At 38.2% G+C, this 16,477-nt stretch overlaps 1 protein-coding gene across 1 annotated transcript in view; it reads right to left on the bottom strand.

Annotated features, from left to right (window-relative positions):
• Positions 1 to 16,084, bottom strand: part of GHRHR (growth hormone releasing hormone receptor) — a 32,221-nt gene extending 16,137 nt beyond the window's left edge. The window contains exons 1-3 of the mRNA XM_054057901.1: positions 16,033 to 16,084; positions 6,058 to 6,215; positions 510 to 615 (exon numbers count right to left, since the gene is read on the bottom strand). Coding sequence (XP_053913876.1) covers positions 510 to 615; positions 6,058 to 6,215; positions 16,033 to 16,084 — 316 coding nt within the window. The remainder of the gene's footprint in view (positions 1 to 509; positions 616 to 6,057; positions 6,216 to 16,032) is intronic.
• Positions 16,085 to 16,477: the final 393 nt, after the last annotated feature.

Here is a 16,477-nt window from a genome sequence, read left to right as displayed (position 1 = left end):
AATTTAACCACAATTTTTATCTACAGTGAGAAATGATTTCTCCAGAGGACTATTTAATCTGCTTTTAGTTAGATCCCCTGTGTTAGATGACGGTGGGTTTTCAGACTTAATGTCAGAAATGAAAAAGTGTTGTGCAAATGGAAGAGAGTGATGCTGGAAGAAAGACCAGATTACTGTACTTGTTAAGGGGTTACTCTCTTTTCAAAGATCAACACATTCTCACACAACAAGCATGATGCCATGACAGCATCCATTTGGGGAAGAAATAGGAAGAGGATGCAAGAATTCGCTCAGATAGATTGACTATCCATATTTGAATGAGAAAAAAATGTGTAAAAAATAACTGAAAGGAAAGAGAGCAGATGGAAGAACGGTTGACTTGAGAACAAGGATGTGGGACCTTTGAGTAAGCAAAACCCTCAAACACGCACATTAGCAACATGGCTGTGTCCTGACTTGGGTAGTTTGTTTCTTCTCTGTTACTCTTTCTGTTCCTCATACATTGATACCTGATGGTGTTGTATTTCCATGCTCTTCTGGATACTCCAGACATTCAGCCTCCTTTTGCTTCCACTCTGTCATAAAATCACATTCTGGGTGGACATTCCCAGCAACCTACAGGGAAAGGAGTTTTGGTTGATTAGTAAGAGTGGATGGAGCCATTAAGTCCAGGACCACTTTTGCAATAAGCCTTTTAAGGACATAGAACATTAGTTTATGGTTTAGCAGTCAAAGGGTGCCACTATCTCTGCAGAAATTGCAGTGCTTTTGGTGGATGAACCCAGCCGAGCTCTGTCAAAGGTAGTTGAGCTGCACTACTTTACATCAGGGCAAATCCTTAGGTGGAATAACTGTTGGAGAGTGATAGCCACAGCTATATACTGAAAAACCTATGAGATTTCTCTGGTTATGTTCATAATGAAAGACTTCTTTCCTCGGGCCTGTGTTTGACTCATTTGCACTCTGACTTCAGCCCCTGCTAACTCTGGATCCAGGGAGACAGAGTTCACTTGGACAGCCTCTTTTCTTAACAGTGAAACGTCCAGCACTGCAGGTTTTGCTGCAGAGCCCATTTGCTCCTCAGCATAGACAACCCCTGCCAATCTCCAGAGAAATAATATCTTGAAATCACATAAAATTACTGCAGAATTGTCTTCTGAATGAGCTCTCCAGTCCAAAAGGAATAAATCTGTTCTCTCCCCTCTGCCATCTGCCTTTCTCTACAAAGTGTGGGAGGCAAAAACTCCTTTTGTTGGAAAAAAATTCTGCTTCAAAACATTACTTAGGTCAGCATGCTGCTGTAGAGAAAAAAAGTGGCAGCGAGTGTTTTAACAGCAGGAACCTTTTGGTTGCTTTAGTCTTTATGCAGCCTTCTGCTTACATGGACACCACAAGAGAATTAGAAGAGATCCAAAGTATCTTTGCCATCAAAGGATGAAGTCTGCACACCATAACTGCTGTGAGTGTACCCACTGTGCAGAAGTACACACATCTATTTTTCATAAAGAAAGCAGTACGTGCCTTGTCCAACCACAACTATTGTCTCCAGTCCCAGAAAGCCAGCTATCATCAGAGATACTCTCATCTTAGCTCTAAACCCTGGCCACTGTTGTCAGTGTCCTCCATGTATGTGAATAGATATATAGATATATAGATATATAGATATATAGATATATAGATATATAGATATATAGATATATAGATATATAGATATATAGATACATAGACACAGATACAGACACAGAAAATAAACTCAGGATAGATTTGCTCAGTGAGCAGGTGGCTGGCATATGGCTCAGTTCTGTTCTACCCAGGGAATATTAATATTCAGGGAATCTGGAAAATAAATAGCTGGCTTTCAGTTCATTCAGAGGGCAGACTGTATCCATTCCAATAAGCTGGTGTTTCCCCTCCATGTTAATGGTCATATCTCTTATTGTTATGCAAAGCATTTGAACTGCATATTGGCTATCGGCTTGAAGCTCTGAGCCTGCTGGAGAGTACTGAATTAATTGCACAGTCTTTGCTGTTCTGGAGTTTGGACCCTGGCAAATGAAAATGGGATCTATTCACTTGTATGTCCTTCAAGGACCTAGTATGCTTTCCATTTGCTGCACTTTTCGGAGGATGTGGTTTTCCTGGCAAACTGAGAGACAGCGGTGCCATGGATAAGTTTAACGCAGCAACAAAAAAGAGGGCCCCGTAGACAAGGCTGAATGAAGTCCGATATATGTGAGAGAAAGATAACTATGAGAGGATGGAGCAGAGGGCAGTCATTGCCTTATCCCCAGGAGGCGGAGAGTTGATGTGTAGGATGCCTCAGTGATGTCAGCCCTGATCAGTAAAAAAATGTAGTCTGGAGAGACCCTCAACTCCACTGAAATATACAGTGGTGGGCAGGATGGCAGAAAACTGGCATCTGTCTCAAATGTCTTGGCTCAACTGACATTTCCTCTCATGCCAACATTTATTCTTCCCCTATTATACTCACTTTGGATAATGAAAGTCATCTATGCTGAAAAGCTGACTACCCGTCATGTACAGCAGCTACTGCAAAAAGTAGTTTTACTAGTCAGTAGAAAAAAAAGTCATATAATTTACTGAAAAACTATTTCACAATATTCTCTTGGTTTGGCCAGCTGTGCCCAGAAAAATGTTAGAAGGCAGGAAATGTACCCATTTGCATGGTCCTAAATTATTTCTCTTGGCATAAAAAGGATTAGATTTTGCCCATGAAAAATGTCTTTGCTCACTGAAATGTTCATGGCAAGAATAAAGTTGTTTGTTTGGTGTTGCATTTCCACGCAACATTTGTTTGGCTTATTCAACAATCCAGGAAACCTTTTCTTTTGTTTTTCTTTTAAGGCTCCACACTCATGAATACACTTTACCATGTGCATCTCACATAAAAAGGTAAGATCTAGTGTCATTTATTCGAATTTTTACCTCTTCTTTCAAAAAGACCTGATCTTAGGAGATGTTCTCACAGTTTATATTCATAGAATCATAGAATTGCCAGGTTGGAAAGGACCCACTGGATCATTGAGTCCAACCATAGTCAGCACTAACTGCTGCTTGAGTAAACATTGAGTGCAAGATCTGCCATAAAAGTAACTTAGGCAAAACAAACTAAAAAGGCATATTCCATTTCAGGCTGTGTTCCAGATATATCCAACCCTCTAGAGCATTTGAATACCTCTAGCAGCCACTTATACTTTCCAAGCAGCTTTGAATATTATCCCAAACAAGGTGTAGAATCAGGTTTGAAACTACTCTGAAAACACCTGTAGATTTATTTGTTTAATCTCATTTTCTACCTCTTTCACTTCTGCACACTTCTGGAAGCATGAAATAATGGCACAGAGTTATGACCCATGCTTTAAGACAAGCATAAATATCTGCGTACACGATTTTACCTTTGTTCTTCACATCTTCAAGACCTCATTATCTGATCTAGTCATCTTAGGCTCCTTGCCTGAGCATAACAGAGCAGTACTAGCATTTTTGTGCATAGATCAATTGAATTACTTCATGTTTACTTCTGGATGGAATGAGCTGTAGTTTAGACTCAGTTCACTAGGAATTCCCTGATTTTTAAATCTACAGTTACTCTCTGAATTTGGGCTTCAACTCTGAGTCAGATGAATCCCTCTTACTACAACTGCTGCCCTTATGTAGGCATATGCATAAATCGTTACATTAAGGCTGTTTTGCCTGGTTGCTCAGCTGATAACAAGACAAGTGTTTCTGGTTTGTAGGATCCCTAAAAAAATGAGCTCCACAAAATCTTTCAGTCTGCCACTTTGTTAACTCACTTGTCTCAGGAGCCTCCCTACAGAACTTCCCTTGATAGCTCGCAGATGCTAGGAGGAATAAACTTGTATTTGGTCAGTGCACAATTGTATTACAACCAATCCAACTTGATAGAAGAAAGTCTTGTTACTCTTGCGCAGATGGAACAGGTTCTTGCAGAGAACTTCATTGATATTTTTAACTGTTAGCAATGGAACTAGCTATTCTCCTTGTAGCAACCATATTTGTCTCTCCACACTATTGAGAAGCGGAGTTTGTCACGCATGATACAAAGGAAACTGTATCTTCACATCAGTAATAAGTCTTTTCAGTCATTTCACAGTGTTTCTTTCCCTTAAGCTACAAAACCCAAGCTGCTGTGCCAGCCATTGTGAAATACTCCTTCAACAAAGAGATTCTGCAGGAAGAGGAAAGGATATAGCAGAAGGAACACAAAAGGCAGATGCTGACAATTTAATTACTCTCAAAAGCAAAGAAAATATCCTTCCCCCGTTATTCAAAGAACTTTGCTGATTATCTGTGTGATCCTGAATATCGGTTTGCTGATCATTATTAAAAGCAAAATATCAGTAAGACTTCCGGGGTTTTTAATGTATTCGGATATTTTGAATTCTAGTGTAAGCATCTCTGTTGATTCAATTCGTTACCTGTAGCATCGCAGCTGTTCACATATTAAATAACATTAATGTTATCAACAAGGTAGATGAAATTGTAATTAATAAGGTTGTGTAATCTGAAATGCAATAGAACTCTATCAAAATTTAGCTGCTCTGGTGTACCAGCTCTCCTCCAGTTTCTTCTCCTTTGTTGCTGCCTTTTAAAGCCTTCACACAGAAAAAGAGGGGTTCTGCCAATTATGTTGTTTCTCCTTAGAGAATTTCTTGTAAGAAAGCAGTGAAATGAATTTACACATAGATCCTACAGTTTCTCTTCTGCTGCTTCACACTTTCCATAGCATTTTGCCTTGTTTAACAGGAATCCAAAGCAAATAAAGAGAAAAGAGACTCATGCAAAAAAAGTAAAGCTGTAACTGACCATCTGCTCCAAGAAGAAAATGAACAATTAATGAATAACAATCAAGGAAAAGCTTTTTTTCATGCAATTACTTACAAGCACTGCCAGACTCAGGGTGTACAGGACACAGTGGTATAAAGCACTAGAGTTCATGTTCTAAAGCAAGACCCAGACTTCATTAGCCTCTCTTATCATCTTTCACCAGATTTGTGACTTCCCTTTCTCTTATCAGTTGCCGATTTGAGGCATTTATCTTCTTGCACAGAAGTGACGTAGCAGTACAGTGAAGTGGACAATAAATATTAACAATTCTCTAAGCTGCAGTTAACCTGCTTTCTACCTTTATGACTTTGCTGCATGCTCAAAGACTGGAATGGATGAATTGAGTGAGTTCCCAAGACTATGGGAATCTTGTACCTCCTGGTAATAACACCAGGTAAGATCTTACCTCCTTGGTAAGACTGTGGCCCTGCAGAGGCCCACTCCAGAGCAGTCTGTTCCTCAAGGACTGTTCTCCATGGAAGAGATCCATGCTGGAACAGTTCATGAAGAACTGTAGCCCATGGGAAGGACTCATATTGGAGAAGTTCCCACAGAACTGTCTCTCATGGCAGGAACCCCATCCTGGTCATGGGAAGAGAGTGAGGAGGGCAGAGGGGTAGAGATAAAGTGGCGAACTGACCACAACCCCCTTTCCACATCCTTCTGCACTGCTGCAGCAGGAGGAGGTAGAGAAATTCAGGAGTGAAGTTGAGTACAGGGAGAAAGGTGGTGTTGGGGCAGGTGTTTTAACATTTATATTTCTCTCTCGTTACACTGATCTGATTTCTTTGACAATAAATTAAACTAATTTCCTCAAGTTGAGTTTGTTTCGTCAATGATAGTAATTGCTGAGTGATCCACCTCTCCTTTTCTCAACCCATGAGCTTTTCATTATATTTCTTTCTCCCATTCAGCTGACGAACAATGATAGAGCAGCTTTGGTGGGCATCTGCCATTCAGCCAGGGTCAACCTGCCAAACCCTAGATCCTGTGTTCCATCCTATAAGGCTTTTTTCACTTCTGATACTACTTTTACTCCGTCTTCAACAATTCATCTTCCTCTAGTTAAATAAAATTACCTCTTACTGCTAATTGACACAGAATGGATAAGGGAATGCTGAGATCTTGGAAGGGAGTCTCTTAGCTCATGGAGTCACTACAGCCATGACGAATTAAAGTTGTACTTACACAAGGCTTATGTGGAGATGAAACCTTCAGGACTTGATTGTAATTTGGAACCGCAAGAGAATGGAGTATGTGCAATACAAGATGTCTTCGGAGAGTTGAAGTTAGCAAGCTTTCTTTTCGGTGTGTGCATGAGGTTTTATTGCTTTTTTCCCCGTAACCTTATACCTCAACTAAATCAGTCACGCTTTCACAGGGAAGTCTGAAACAAAATTATAGCTGTGTTCCTGCCAATTTTCATCATCTAGTTGCAGAGGATGAAGCTCTAAACCTTGCAAATGAACACTTAGTAAGCGTATTTATCATGGGCAAATTCTCATTTTTTCCTAATGTCATGTCAGAAGTTACAGAATCTCAAGAACTGAAAGATTTCCCTACAGAGGTATAAAATGGAAAAAAATCAGCTCGCAGTGTTGAATTGATTTTTTCAGCTGGTAAAGTTAAGAAAAAAGCTGGTAAGAGAACATAAACCCACACAAGTCTTAATTCACCATGCCACATGCCTTCTGGCAACAGCATTCAATACTTAAGCAGTGATTTCCTGGTTATATCATATTATAATTTGAAGAGGTAGACAACCTGAATATTTACACTATTCGAAGTGCTTTCGGTAGTAAGACTACAATAGGAAGTTTTAGCTGTCTTACAGATGATTACAATTGTTATATTTTTTTAAAATCTTGCATAACCATTTTGACTGGTGCTGTTATGGCAAGCTTGTGCTAGCGGAGTCTGTGTTACAGCACTTGGACACACCCCCTCTCTCCCCAAACTGATTCCAGATTAGAGTAAAATCTTTGGCTAAACATTCATCAGGTTTCCTGTAATGTATCAGTGCTACTGAGATTAATAGTCTTCAGGCAATCCCACAAATGGTCTATAAATCATGCACCCTACGGCTATTTCAACTCATGTTTAAAAAATAATCATAAGCAGTCATGTTTCTAATGAGTAACACCTCACATTTCATGGAGATACACTTTTTTGGTCGCATGTATTAGAAAAATATGTTGCCTATGAGTAAGCTTTTGATGTACATAGTGGAATTTTCTATTTCAGCCACTACACCTGAACCATTAAATGTGTTTATTTAGTGCCGCTAAAGTCCTGCCTGTAAATAACACAGAATGCATGGCTTACCACTTTTCAGTGTCCCAGAGCACATAGAGTCCTATGTAAGTAATTTGAAAAGGCTTTCATTTTTCAGAGAGAGTGAGCATCCTGCTGAAATCCATCACATAGGAACTCTGATGACCATGGATGACTTTGGAAAACCTAGCTTTTTAGCCTTACACTGCCAATCTGCAGCACAGACATTCCATTAAACTGAGTTCCTTCCTACTGTCTCTCTTCTGTGCAAATTTCCAGATGTATGTGGTTAAGCAGATGGGCATGTCTAAAAGAAAGTAATGGGGCTGCAGGTCTGTCCTTCCTTAAAAATGATTTTCTAGTTTAAACAAAAAAAAAGTTCTTCAACAACTTACAGAACTTTTAGCTTAGCTTCACCATAAAAGCACATCTGAAGGACTAGTTGTCCACAGGCACAGACAGTTAGCACTTCCTACAAGTTCTATCCAAGTTTTTAGTCTTGAATATCACCACCCCTGCAAGTCTGCTCCCACACTTATCCTAAGCAGAGGCAAACACTTGATAGATCAGTAATTACTACATCTTCTCTCCACTGACCGCCTCCATGATCAACAAACTCCCTATTGCATGCAGCTCCTCTGCCAAGCTGGTTCTAGTGATGGCAGATTGCCTGTAGGATGGCAGAGCTGCAGAGGAGAGATTGAATACGCAGCAGAGGAAATGTGCTTCTCCCCATGGTGAAAGTGATACATTCTCAACTCTCTCAAGGATTCTCTTGCTGCTCTTTGCAGAATGATTTTAGTTTGTGCTACCAACTCCTTTAATTTGTAAGATACCAGCTGATTTCACAACAGCTTGTTGCCTCTTCCTAGCCCCAACACTCCCGTTTCTGTACTCCTCCTCATTCTCAAACTTCTCTAAAACTCACTTTTCCTACTGCTTTTTCTCTCTCTACAAGATTCACTCCACCACTGTAGCTACAAGTACAGATATTTGCACAGATATAAATCTTATAAAAATGAAATATGGCTATTTATTTCATTTTATTTAAATGTGGTTTTTAATGTCTTTGGAAATCTGCATGTGTTGGGCCCTCTTCATGCAATTTAATTGTTGAGGGTTACAGTCAATGGACACAAAACGAATATAAATAATTTACCAAAGCTAGATGACCTCACTGAACAGAGTTGGATTCTCTTAAGCAACAAGAGCAAGGCTGTATTTATGGCAAGTGGATTGGAACTGGATGATCTTTAAAGTCCCTTTCAACCCAAACCATTCTATGATTCTATGATTCTATGATTTTAGACTATCCTTGTCCTCTTTTCATAACCTTGAGAATTCAGTGCTCATATATGCCTGATCTGCCACAAAGCAAGACTCAGGTTCATATCTCTTTTTATCCTAACTACCATGTTACTGCAGTTAAATGTAAACACGCCAGAGTAAATTGCTTCTTTGACCAATATGCAAGGCTGAACACTGTCTGACTCCTAGAACACAAGGTGTGAATTGGTGGAGATAAGGCTAAATTTCACCCATGCTATAAAACATTAACCAGCAAAATATAGTCTATAATTTATGAAAAAATTTCCACAGCAGTTAATAATATCCAGTTGCTTTATGAAGATGGAAAGTTGGAGGAAACCTTAATAATATAAACATATTTCATGATCTTTCCACTTACCTAAAAAAAAAAGACAGTAACAACTTATTTTGTTGAGACTGAAAATACAGAGAGCTTCCAAAGCCAAAAGTAAACACTTTGACTTAAGTATTCAAGGTTTCTGAGATGGCGTTGCTACAGATTCATATTCCCAAGGAATTTGCCCAGGAAAAGGTATTAGAATTCAACATTGAGAAAAGGGCTACTGTTAGCATTTTATGTTGAACTTGTCAATCCTATCAGCAGGGACAAAACTAAGTGTGAACAGAGTCAGCAGTGCTTCTGTGATCTGCCAAGGTCAGACCTACGGGCACATACCATCATGATGAAGTTTGTAATACTGAAGGCAAATCTACTGTGGGATAAAGGGAAATTTCAGCCTCTACAGTTGTCTCTCCAGAGGCTTTTATTGCTATGACAATTCTTTAAAACTATTGAATTTTAGAGGACAGGTGTGGGAGGGGAGGGGGGAGGAAGGCTGGGTCTAAGTCATTTAACCACAGCTCCGAGAATAGACAATTTTGTTGTGCAGACGTGACAGATAAATGTTTAGTTTCTGAGGAAAAAGGGAATGTTTGAAACAGTGCAGTTTTAGATCATCCAGAGCTCCAACAAGTTTTATAAATGGGGCTTTGAATTATTATTTAAACACTGAAGACCAGCAATATGCAGAGTCATAATTATGCAGTGGAATTAACTTTTCTTTGCAATACAGTGTAAAAGGGTGATCATTTTCCTCGCACCATGTATGAAATGAGCAGATGGATTTTGAGTAAAGCTGTTTAAACATAGCACAAATTGTGGAGCATCAGCTGTCAACTATGTTAAATTGAGTTAGAATTGTTTTAGCATATATACACCAAGGGTTTGTACCTGTGTGCTTGATCAATTTTGTTTTCCACTGGGATACATTTTCTAGCTTGGCAGTAAGGCTATGGCACAGTTACTTGACCACAGTGCTAGCTTCAGTGCTTCTTTCCTTTCTCCTTTCAACTTTCTTTGGGCTGCTTACCCCCGCAAAAGCTATTTGTGGGCATAGTGGAGAACTGGAGCAGGGAGCTGATCCAGACTAGAAATAAACACTTTTTTTCCCCTCAGAAGAATCAATTCCACAGCGCACCTCACAGTGTCTCATAAATGCTGTCAGAATAACAGAGAAGGCAGATCCTGGCAGAGGAACCAGGGCCAGTTTTAGGAGAGGGCATGCACTGCTGAAAAGCCTGAAACCATGTCCCACGGCAACCTAGGGACCATCAGACGATCTTTTCAGACACATCTTGTTATTTGGGTGTTGTATTTTAAACTTCTTTTAAGGGGAAAAAAATCTAATTTTTTTTGCATGCAGAAATAGGAAAATATAAACCTATGCACATGGTCTCTATGAATGATCAAAATAAGCTACTGAGCTTTTTTTGCTGGCAGCCTGTTACTGAAAAAGTATAGATTGAAGTGGTTGCCTCATGCACACTTATGGCTGCAGTTTAATGGTAATGCTGTTGGTGTTCATAGAGTAACATAACAAGAACTATATTTTTCTGCCAGAGAGTCTGTCAAAGTCATCATTGGTACTAGCATATTTAATAAAATTTATATATCAGACATTTCTACAATCACTGGACAAAGTTTTCTATATGTTTTGATGGGGAACAGAAATTTTGGAGGACAGTGGTTTTCTAGTTCAGAGAAAAAGTAAAATGGAAAGAAAATAAGGCAAAACAAAGCAAACAAAACACACACATAAGAAAAAACAAAACCAAAAGCCAAGATGAAGGTAAAATTAATTTTTTTTAAATTAAAAAAAAGTTCTTGAACATAAACATAAAAGAAAAATGCAAAATATCTTGTAATGATAAGTAAAAAAAGAAATAATATATTGCTATATTGTTCAGATTTAATATGCTGATTTGGGTTTGGACTTTGAGGTGGGAATATTATTCTCCTCTGAGATGGTTTTCAATGATCATTTGGTTGACTTGTCGATTAGTTAACTTTTGTCTAATGTCCCGTTATACCACAAAAACTACTAAAAAGTTTATTCTAAGTTATGTTCAAAGACTTTTTTAATGGAAAATGTCAATAAAAAATTTCTTTGAAGCACCTCCATGTATCTTACGAGTTCTACAGAAGATAATTTTTTAATTTCTAATATAGTACATGAGATATCATCTGTTGTGAATTGTCTATTGGTTTCTCTTCATTTTTGTTTTTTGCACTTGACGTCAATAAATGAATGCAATAAGCACTCTCTCCAAAGCTAGTTGCCATCTGGAATCAATAAAAAGGTTCTAAAATTTTTCAGTTGAGGAAATGCAATTTCTTTTTTAAGTGAAAGATTTTTTTTCAGTTAAATAGAACATTTGTTTCTAACAAAAAAAAAAACAGATTATTTTTCCCAGCTGTACAGAAACACGATTACTGTGTGGTCCAAAATGGCCCCGTCTTTTGATTTTCATTTAAGCAGTTTCTCATATTAAGAACCTGCAAAATCTAAAAATGTTCCTTACACGATTCGTCATCTATCATTATCACAGAATCATATAATCACAGAATGGTTGGGTTGGAAGAGACCTTAAAGATTGTTCACTTCCAAGCCATTTGCAATGGACAGGGACACCTTCCTCTGGATCAGGTTGCTCAAAGCCCTGTCCAGCCTGGCCTAGATCATCTCCAGGGACTGGGTAACCATGATTTCTCAAGAAGTCTATTCCAGTACATTATAGTAAAAAAAACCTTCTTCCTAATATCTAATGTAAATCCCCCCTCTTTCAGCTTAAAGCCACTCCACCCCATCCTGTCCCTGTTTTCCCTGATAAAGAGCCCTCAAGAGCCTTCCTGTAGCCCCCTTTAAGTACTGGAAGGCTGTTGTAAGGTCTCTGCAGAACCTTCTCTTCTCTAAGCTAAACAGGCTCAAATTATCTGGTGGTGGCGCTCCACCAGTGCCTCACATCAGAGAAGGAATGTAATCTAATTTCTACATTAATTATTTTAGTATACATTGTAATCGAAACAACTGCAAAAGTTAACACTGGGCTGGAAAAATCAAGCTCACAAATACAATCTATGAAGATGTTGTTTTACAGAGGAGGCCTCCAGGAAAGCATATGAAGGTCAAGGTGGCTGACAAAGCGAGTAAATAATGTCAGTGATGTTATGGTACTGTAGAAAGGCAAAATTATTGGGTGTATAAATGGGACTACTACTACTTTCCTACATGAAGTAATACTCCATGATGGTAAGTAGTCAAATCGCCAGAGCAGTTTGACTGGTCAATGATGAGGACTACATTTGAAGCACTTTTCAAGAAAGTTTTAGATCTGCTGGAAAAAATCTAGAGGCAAGCAGAGCTTGAGGAGAGGCCAGGAAACTGCAGCGTATGGGGAAAAGTCAGAAAGAAAGCTATGGCTTTGCCAGAAAAGAAGATGAAGAGGATACATGACATGTCTTCTTTTATAAAAAGACCTTTGGAAAGGAGACGGGAATAATTTTCCCCATGTCAGATAGGACAGAAAGGCACTGGCTCAAGCTGCCGGAGGAAAATTGTGGATGGGATGTAAGGAAAAATCTTTCTGGCAGTAAAATTGGTGAAGCCTTTGATAAATCAAATGAAGAAAATACGGAGTCTCCATCTTTGGAGTGTTTTCAAAAAAAGATGGGGCAAACATCCATGGAAGTGATGACTGAGATGCCTTGGGGCTGGACAATGGATTGGTTGATGTCTTGAAGGCTCTTCAAGTCCTAGTCCTCTGTACTTTGATGGACTTCCAGTCCATTATTTGATGGATTTCATAGGAGATTGATCCTTGAAGTGCACTGTCAACAGAGTTGTCTCCAGGGCTGGGCAAAGTCAATGACCTTTGAAATAATTGAGAATTCGAGAAGAAAAAACAGACAGTTTATGAAAGTGTAATATGTTCATTTCCTTAGTTGTAATTCATTTCCTGGTCAAACTGGCAAGAACAATAGATTTAATTCTTCTACTTTTTTCTTTAAGAAGTCTAGAAGCTAATGGGAGAAAAGAGTACATTTCCTTCCCATTTTTGTCTTGAAACAACTTAAAATCTGGTGTTTCCTCCCATGCTTTTGAGATGAACTTCAGTATGAACTTCATTGTGCAAATGTTAGTAACCCTATAAAATCACTAAATGTCTTCACTGAAGAGCAAAATGAGAATAAAATATAATCAGTATTCTTCTAAATTAATGGAAGAGTTCTTGGCAAAAAAAGTGCTATTAAGGGGAAAAAAGAATGTCAGTCACACTCTTGGTAAAGAGCAAAGCCATATGTACTTGATGCACAAAAAACCACAGCAGCATCCTGTCCTTAGCTGTTCCCTCTCCTTGAGTTGTTCTCCTCTGGTGTGGATTCATACAAACTCTTAGGTATAGTGGATGTGTATAGGGGGACCTTGGTTGGAAAGGGTCAGTAGGACAGTATTTCTGACAGGCATAGAATGTGGTGTTGTTCTTGGAGGAATTCTGGTTTTTTGGACACAATAATATCACTTCTCTGAATTTTATAAGATCTTCTTAAAGCTCAGGTTAATATACTGAGAGAGCTAGCTCCTAAACCCTCACGTAGTGGTCTCAGGCAGCCATTACAAATATCTGTGCCTCCGTTTTCCCTTTTAATTGTGAGAATAGCAGTGAATATGAAAAGTGTAGAAGAGATATGATCTCACATTAGGAAGAAGAATTTTTTGTTAATGTAAATGGCTTATTGATTCTTTATATACCTTATTAATAGAAAATAAGGAAAATAAAAAAATTTCCATAGATTTAAGACTTACTTAGGAAAAATATAATTGCGTTAGACTTTCTTCACCAAACCTGATACCAAGTGATGGCAGAAAAATGTAAAACAAAAGATGTGTTAGGTATTGAATGCTGTAGCCTAATAAAAAACAGACCAAATGTAAATACAGTCACATATGATAGAATCACGTTCAGCAGTAGGAAGTTCATAACAAACTGAAAAGCCACACATAAAAAAAACTTTATTTGCCTTTATATTTTCATCAAAGAGGCTTGTAGTAAGGTATTATTTTCCTAACTATGCTTTAATAAACTGCTGGTGTCCTGACCAGGCAATAAGCACAAATCATTGATGAAGGAGTATTTGCATTTAATTAAACAGGTGGATAGTTATTTCCTTACCAGATTGTAATCACTGTGAAAGACTGTTATTACTCATGTCCAGGAAGACTTTTTGGCAAGTAAAGCTACATTGAAAAGTATAACCTAAACTATAGCTCATTCTTTCACAAAATTACTTGTATTTCTTTCAAGCCTATTTATATCTTGGGAAAGTCACTGGTAGTTTATTTGATTGTATCATTGGCCAAATTATTTATTTATTTGGTTGTTTTATCCTAACAAATGGCAGAACCTCAGTACTATGAATACGAAAAAGGATATAGTTAACGATGGCTGCAGAGAAAGGCAGGACTCTGGTTCTGCTTTACACTTTGCTCTGCTGATTAAAAAAATCTTTTTCTTTTTATTGATCTGGAGTGAACAGCAGTGTGACTGGACTCTTGCCAATTAGAGGTGATTGAATATCTTTCTTTTGACGTTGGCTGGGTTTTTTTTTTCCTTCTTAATGGAAAATTGCCTCTTGACATATTGAAAAGATCTCCATGAACTTTACATGAGTTCAGACATCTGGGCAAGGATTCAGTTACCTGAACATATGTGGCTATTGATATTCGAGATGTTCTGGTTCATCCTACTTAACATCTAGTTGGTCTGGAATAGTACAGATGTTCCCTAGATCCATCAACGTGGGTGTCTTCAGTACTATGGGGTTTCTTGAATGTCAATAAGCAACATGTTAGGACAAGTAAATTAAGCACCTAGGCCAGGAATTTCTTCCCCTGCATACATACGTTTAGAAGCTGAAAATAAAGTGTCCAAATGTCAGCCTGTGTCTTCTCCCTAACTTAAAAGACATGCTGCTTCTAGGATAAATGGAAAGTGATTCACCTCTAGAAGATGGTTCAAACCTTGGATGAGTTCAATGCCCCATCCTTCTTGCTCTGAGACTTTAATCTCTCGAGATTTAGAAATTAGCCATATTAATACAGTGCCTAGCAGAATCGGAGGCTGATCTGGAAGAAGATCTAGTCCTGAGCACTGTCAAACACTTAAGTCAGTGATACCCAAGTGGTGGTCATGGCTACAACCATGCAGCAGCACAAGATGAGTGAAGTCAAGTGTTTGCTTTTGGTGGCCCATGGAACACTGATAAGCCTGTGCCTGTGGTTATTCTGCAGATAGTTTAGAACTGTAAATTGCTGGGCCAAAAAGTAGGGGTTCTGGTTGCATTGGTTACAGTAGTAATGAGAAAAGTAAGAAACATATTATTATTTTGATTACACAGTAGTAACTGAGGAATTACACAACATGGCAATTCAGGAATGACTAAAGAGAAAAGAGAACCGTAATTAACTACTCTATCTTGCAACACAGGCCCTTATTTGAGGAAATGACATAATAACATGGAAGTAACCTCTCCTTACAAACCTAAAGAATATAGAGATAGTTTTCAATTCAGACAATTTGTTCACCTTAGCGAAGCATCAGCATAATAACGTTTGGAGGAAAACAAGAAATATATGCATAGGAAAGTATAGTTGACTGCGTAAATGGGTTAAACTACAATGACCATTGTACATTTTCAAGTTTCTTGGGAGGATAAATTCTGACTGACTGCTTTCCAACTAGTCATCAGATTCAATGTTTTTTCACATATGGGTTTATACTGCCTTTCTAGAAAGCCCAGGGTTTTGTTTTAATTTTGAAGATTACATATTTAGAATTTTGAAATGATCTTCAGGGCTCAGTAGAAAGACCAGTGATTGAGATCAGCCCGATTAATTTCTCTCTTTTAGTCATTCCAGCATCCTCAGAGATTTCAGGGTATCTATGATCAAATTGTTATACTGAATCTAGCTCTGTCTAGCTCCATCGTTTAACCAGGATGTTACACAGGCTCAAGAGTTTTCTCTGTGTGAAAATCTATGTTTTTTTCCTATAAATTCTATATTTTCCCAGTCCTTAGCTCTATACAAGTTTCAACCATAAAAAAAAAAAAAAACGACTGTGCCTGTAAACCCTTTTATTTAACAAATTAAGAAATTCAACTACAATCACATTCAAAATAGTTCCATTCGGAGTTGATACACAGAATCTTCATTGTTTTTTGCCTTCACACCTTCTACCTACCAACAAAAAATGGGCTCTTTTCAGCACTGACTTGTCTTTGGGATCGCTTCATTGTAAGCCTTAGTCAATAAATGAAAAGTTTCCATCATGGGTTTCTTCTATTTCAAAAGAAACTCGATGTGAACTCACTGCTCACACTTGCACACTGATATTTTCTCACCAAGGGTATATGTATTTGAACATGCATCCACTCACACTAGGCGAAGCAATCAAGTTGAGCCTCATCTCAGTGTGACAGGTTAGAATATGTTCTATAACCATCTCTTTATCTCTTCCCTCCCACTCTTGATTCCCAAGCTATAGGGTTAGCCTCAGATTTTTAAAAATCTAAAACACAGAATTTGTCAACATTTTTCTTTTTGCTTATTCCGCAAAACTTCTGATACCTTCCATACATATGTATCTTCCTGGACTAAAAGCCTCAATAAGTAATAAACCACCCACA

Source organism: Cuculus canorus, chromosome 2 (assembly GCF_017976375.1).
Source record: "Cuculus canorus isolate bCucCan1 chromosome 2, bCucCan1.pri, whole genome shotgun sequence".
NCBI classification, from domain to species: domain Eukaryota; kingdom Metazoa; phylum Chordata; class Aves; order Cuculiformes; family Cuculidae; genus Cuculus; species Cuculus canorus.
The sequence above is the reverse complement of the archived record's forward strand: the minus strand, read 5'-3'. Positions and strand labels throughout refer to the sequence as shown.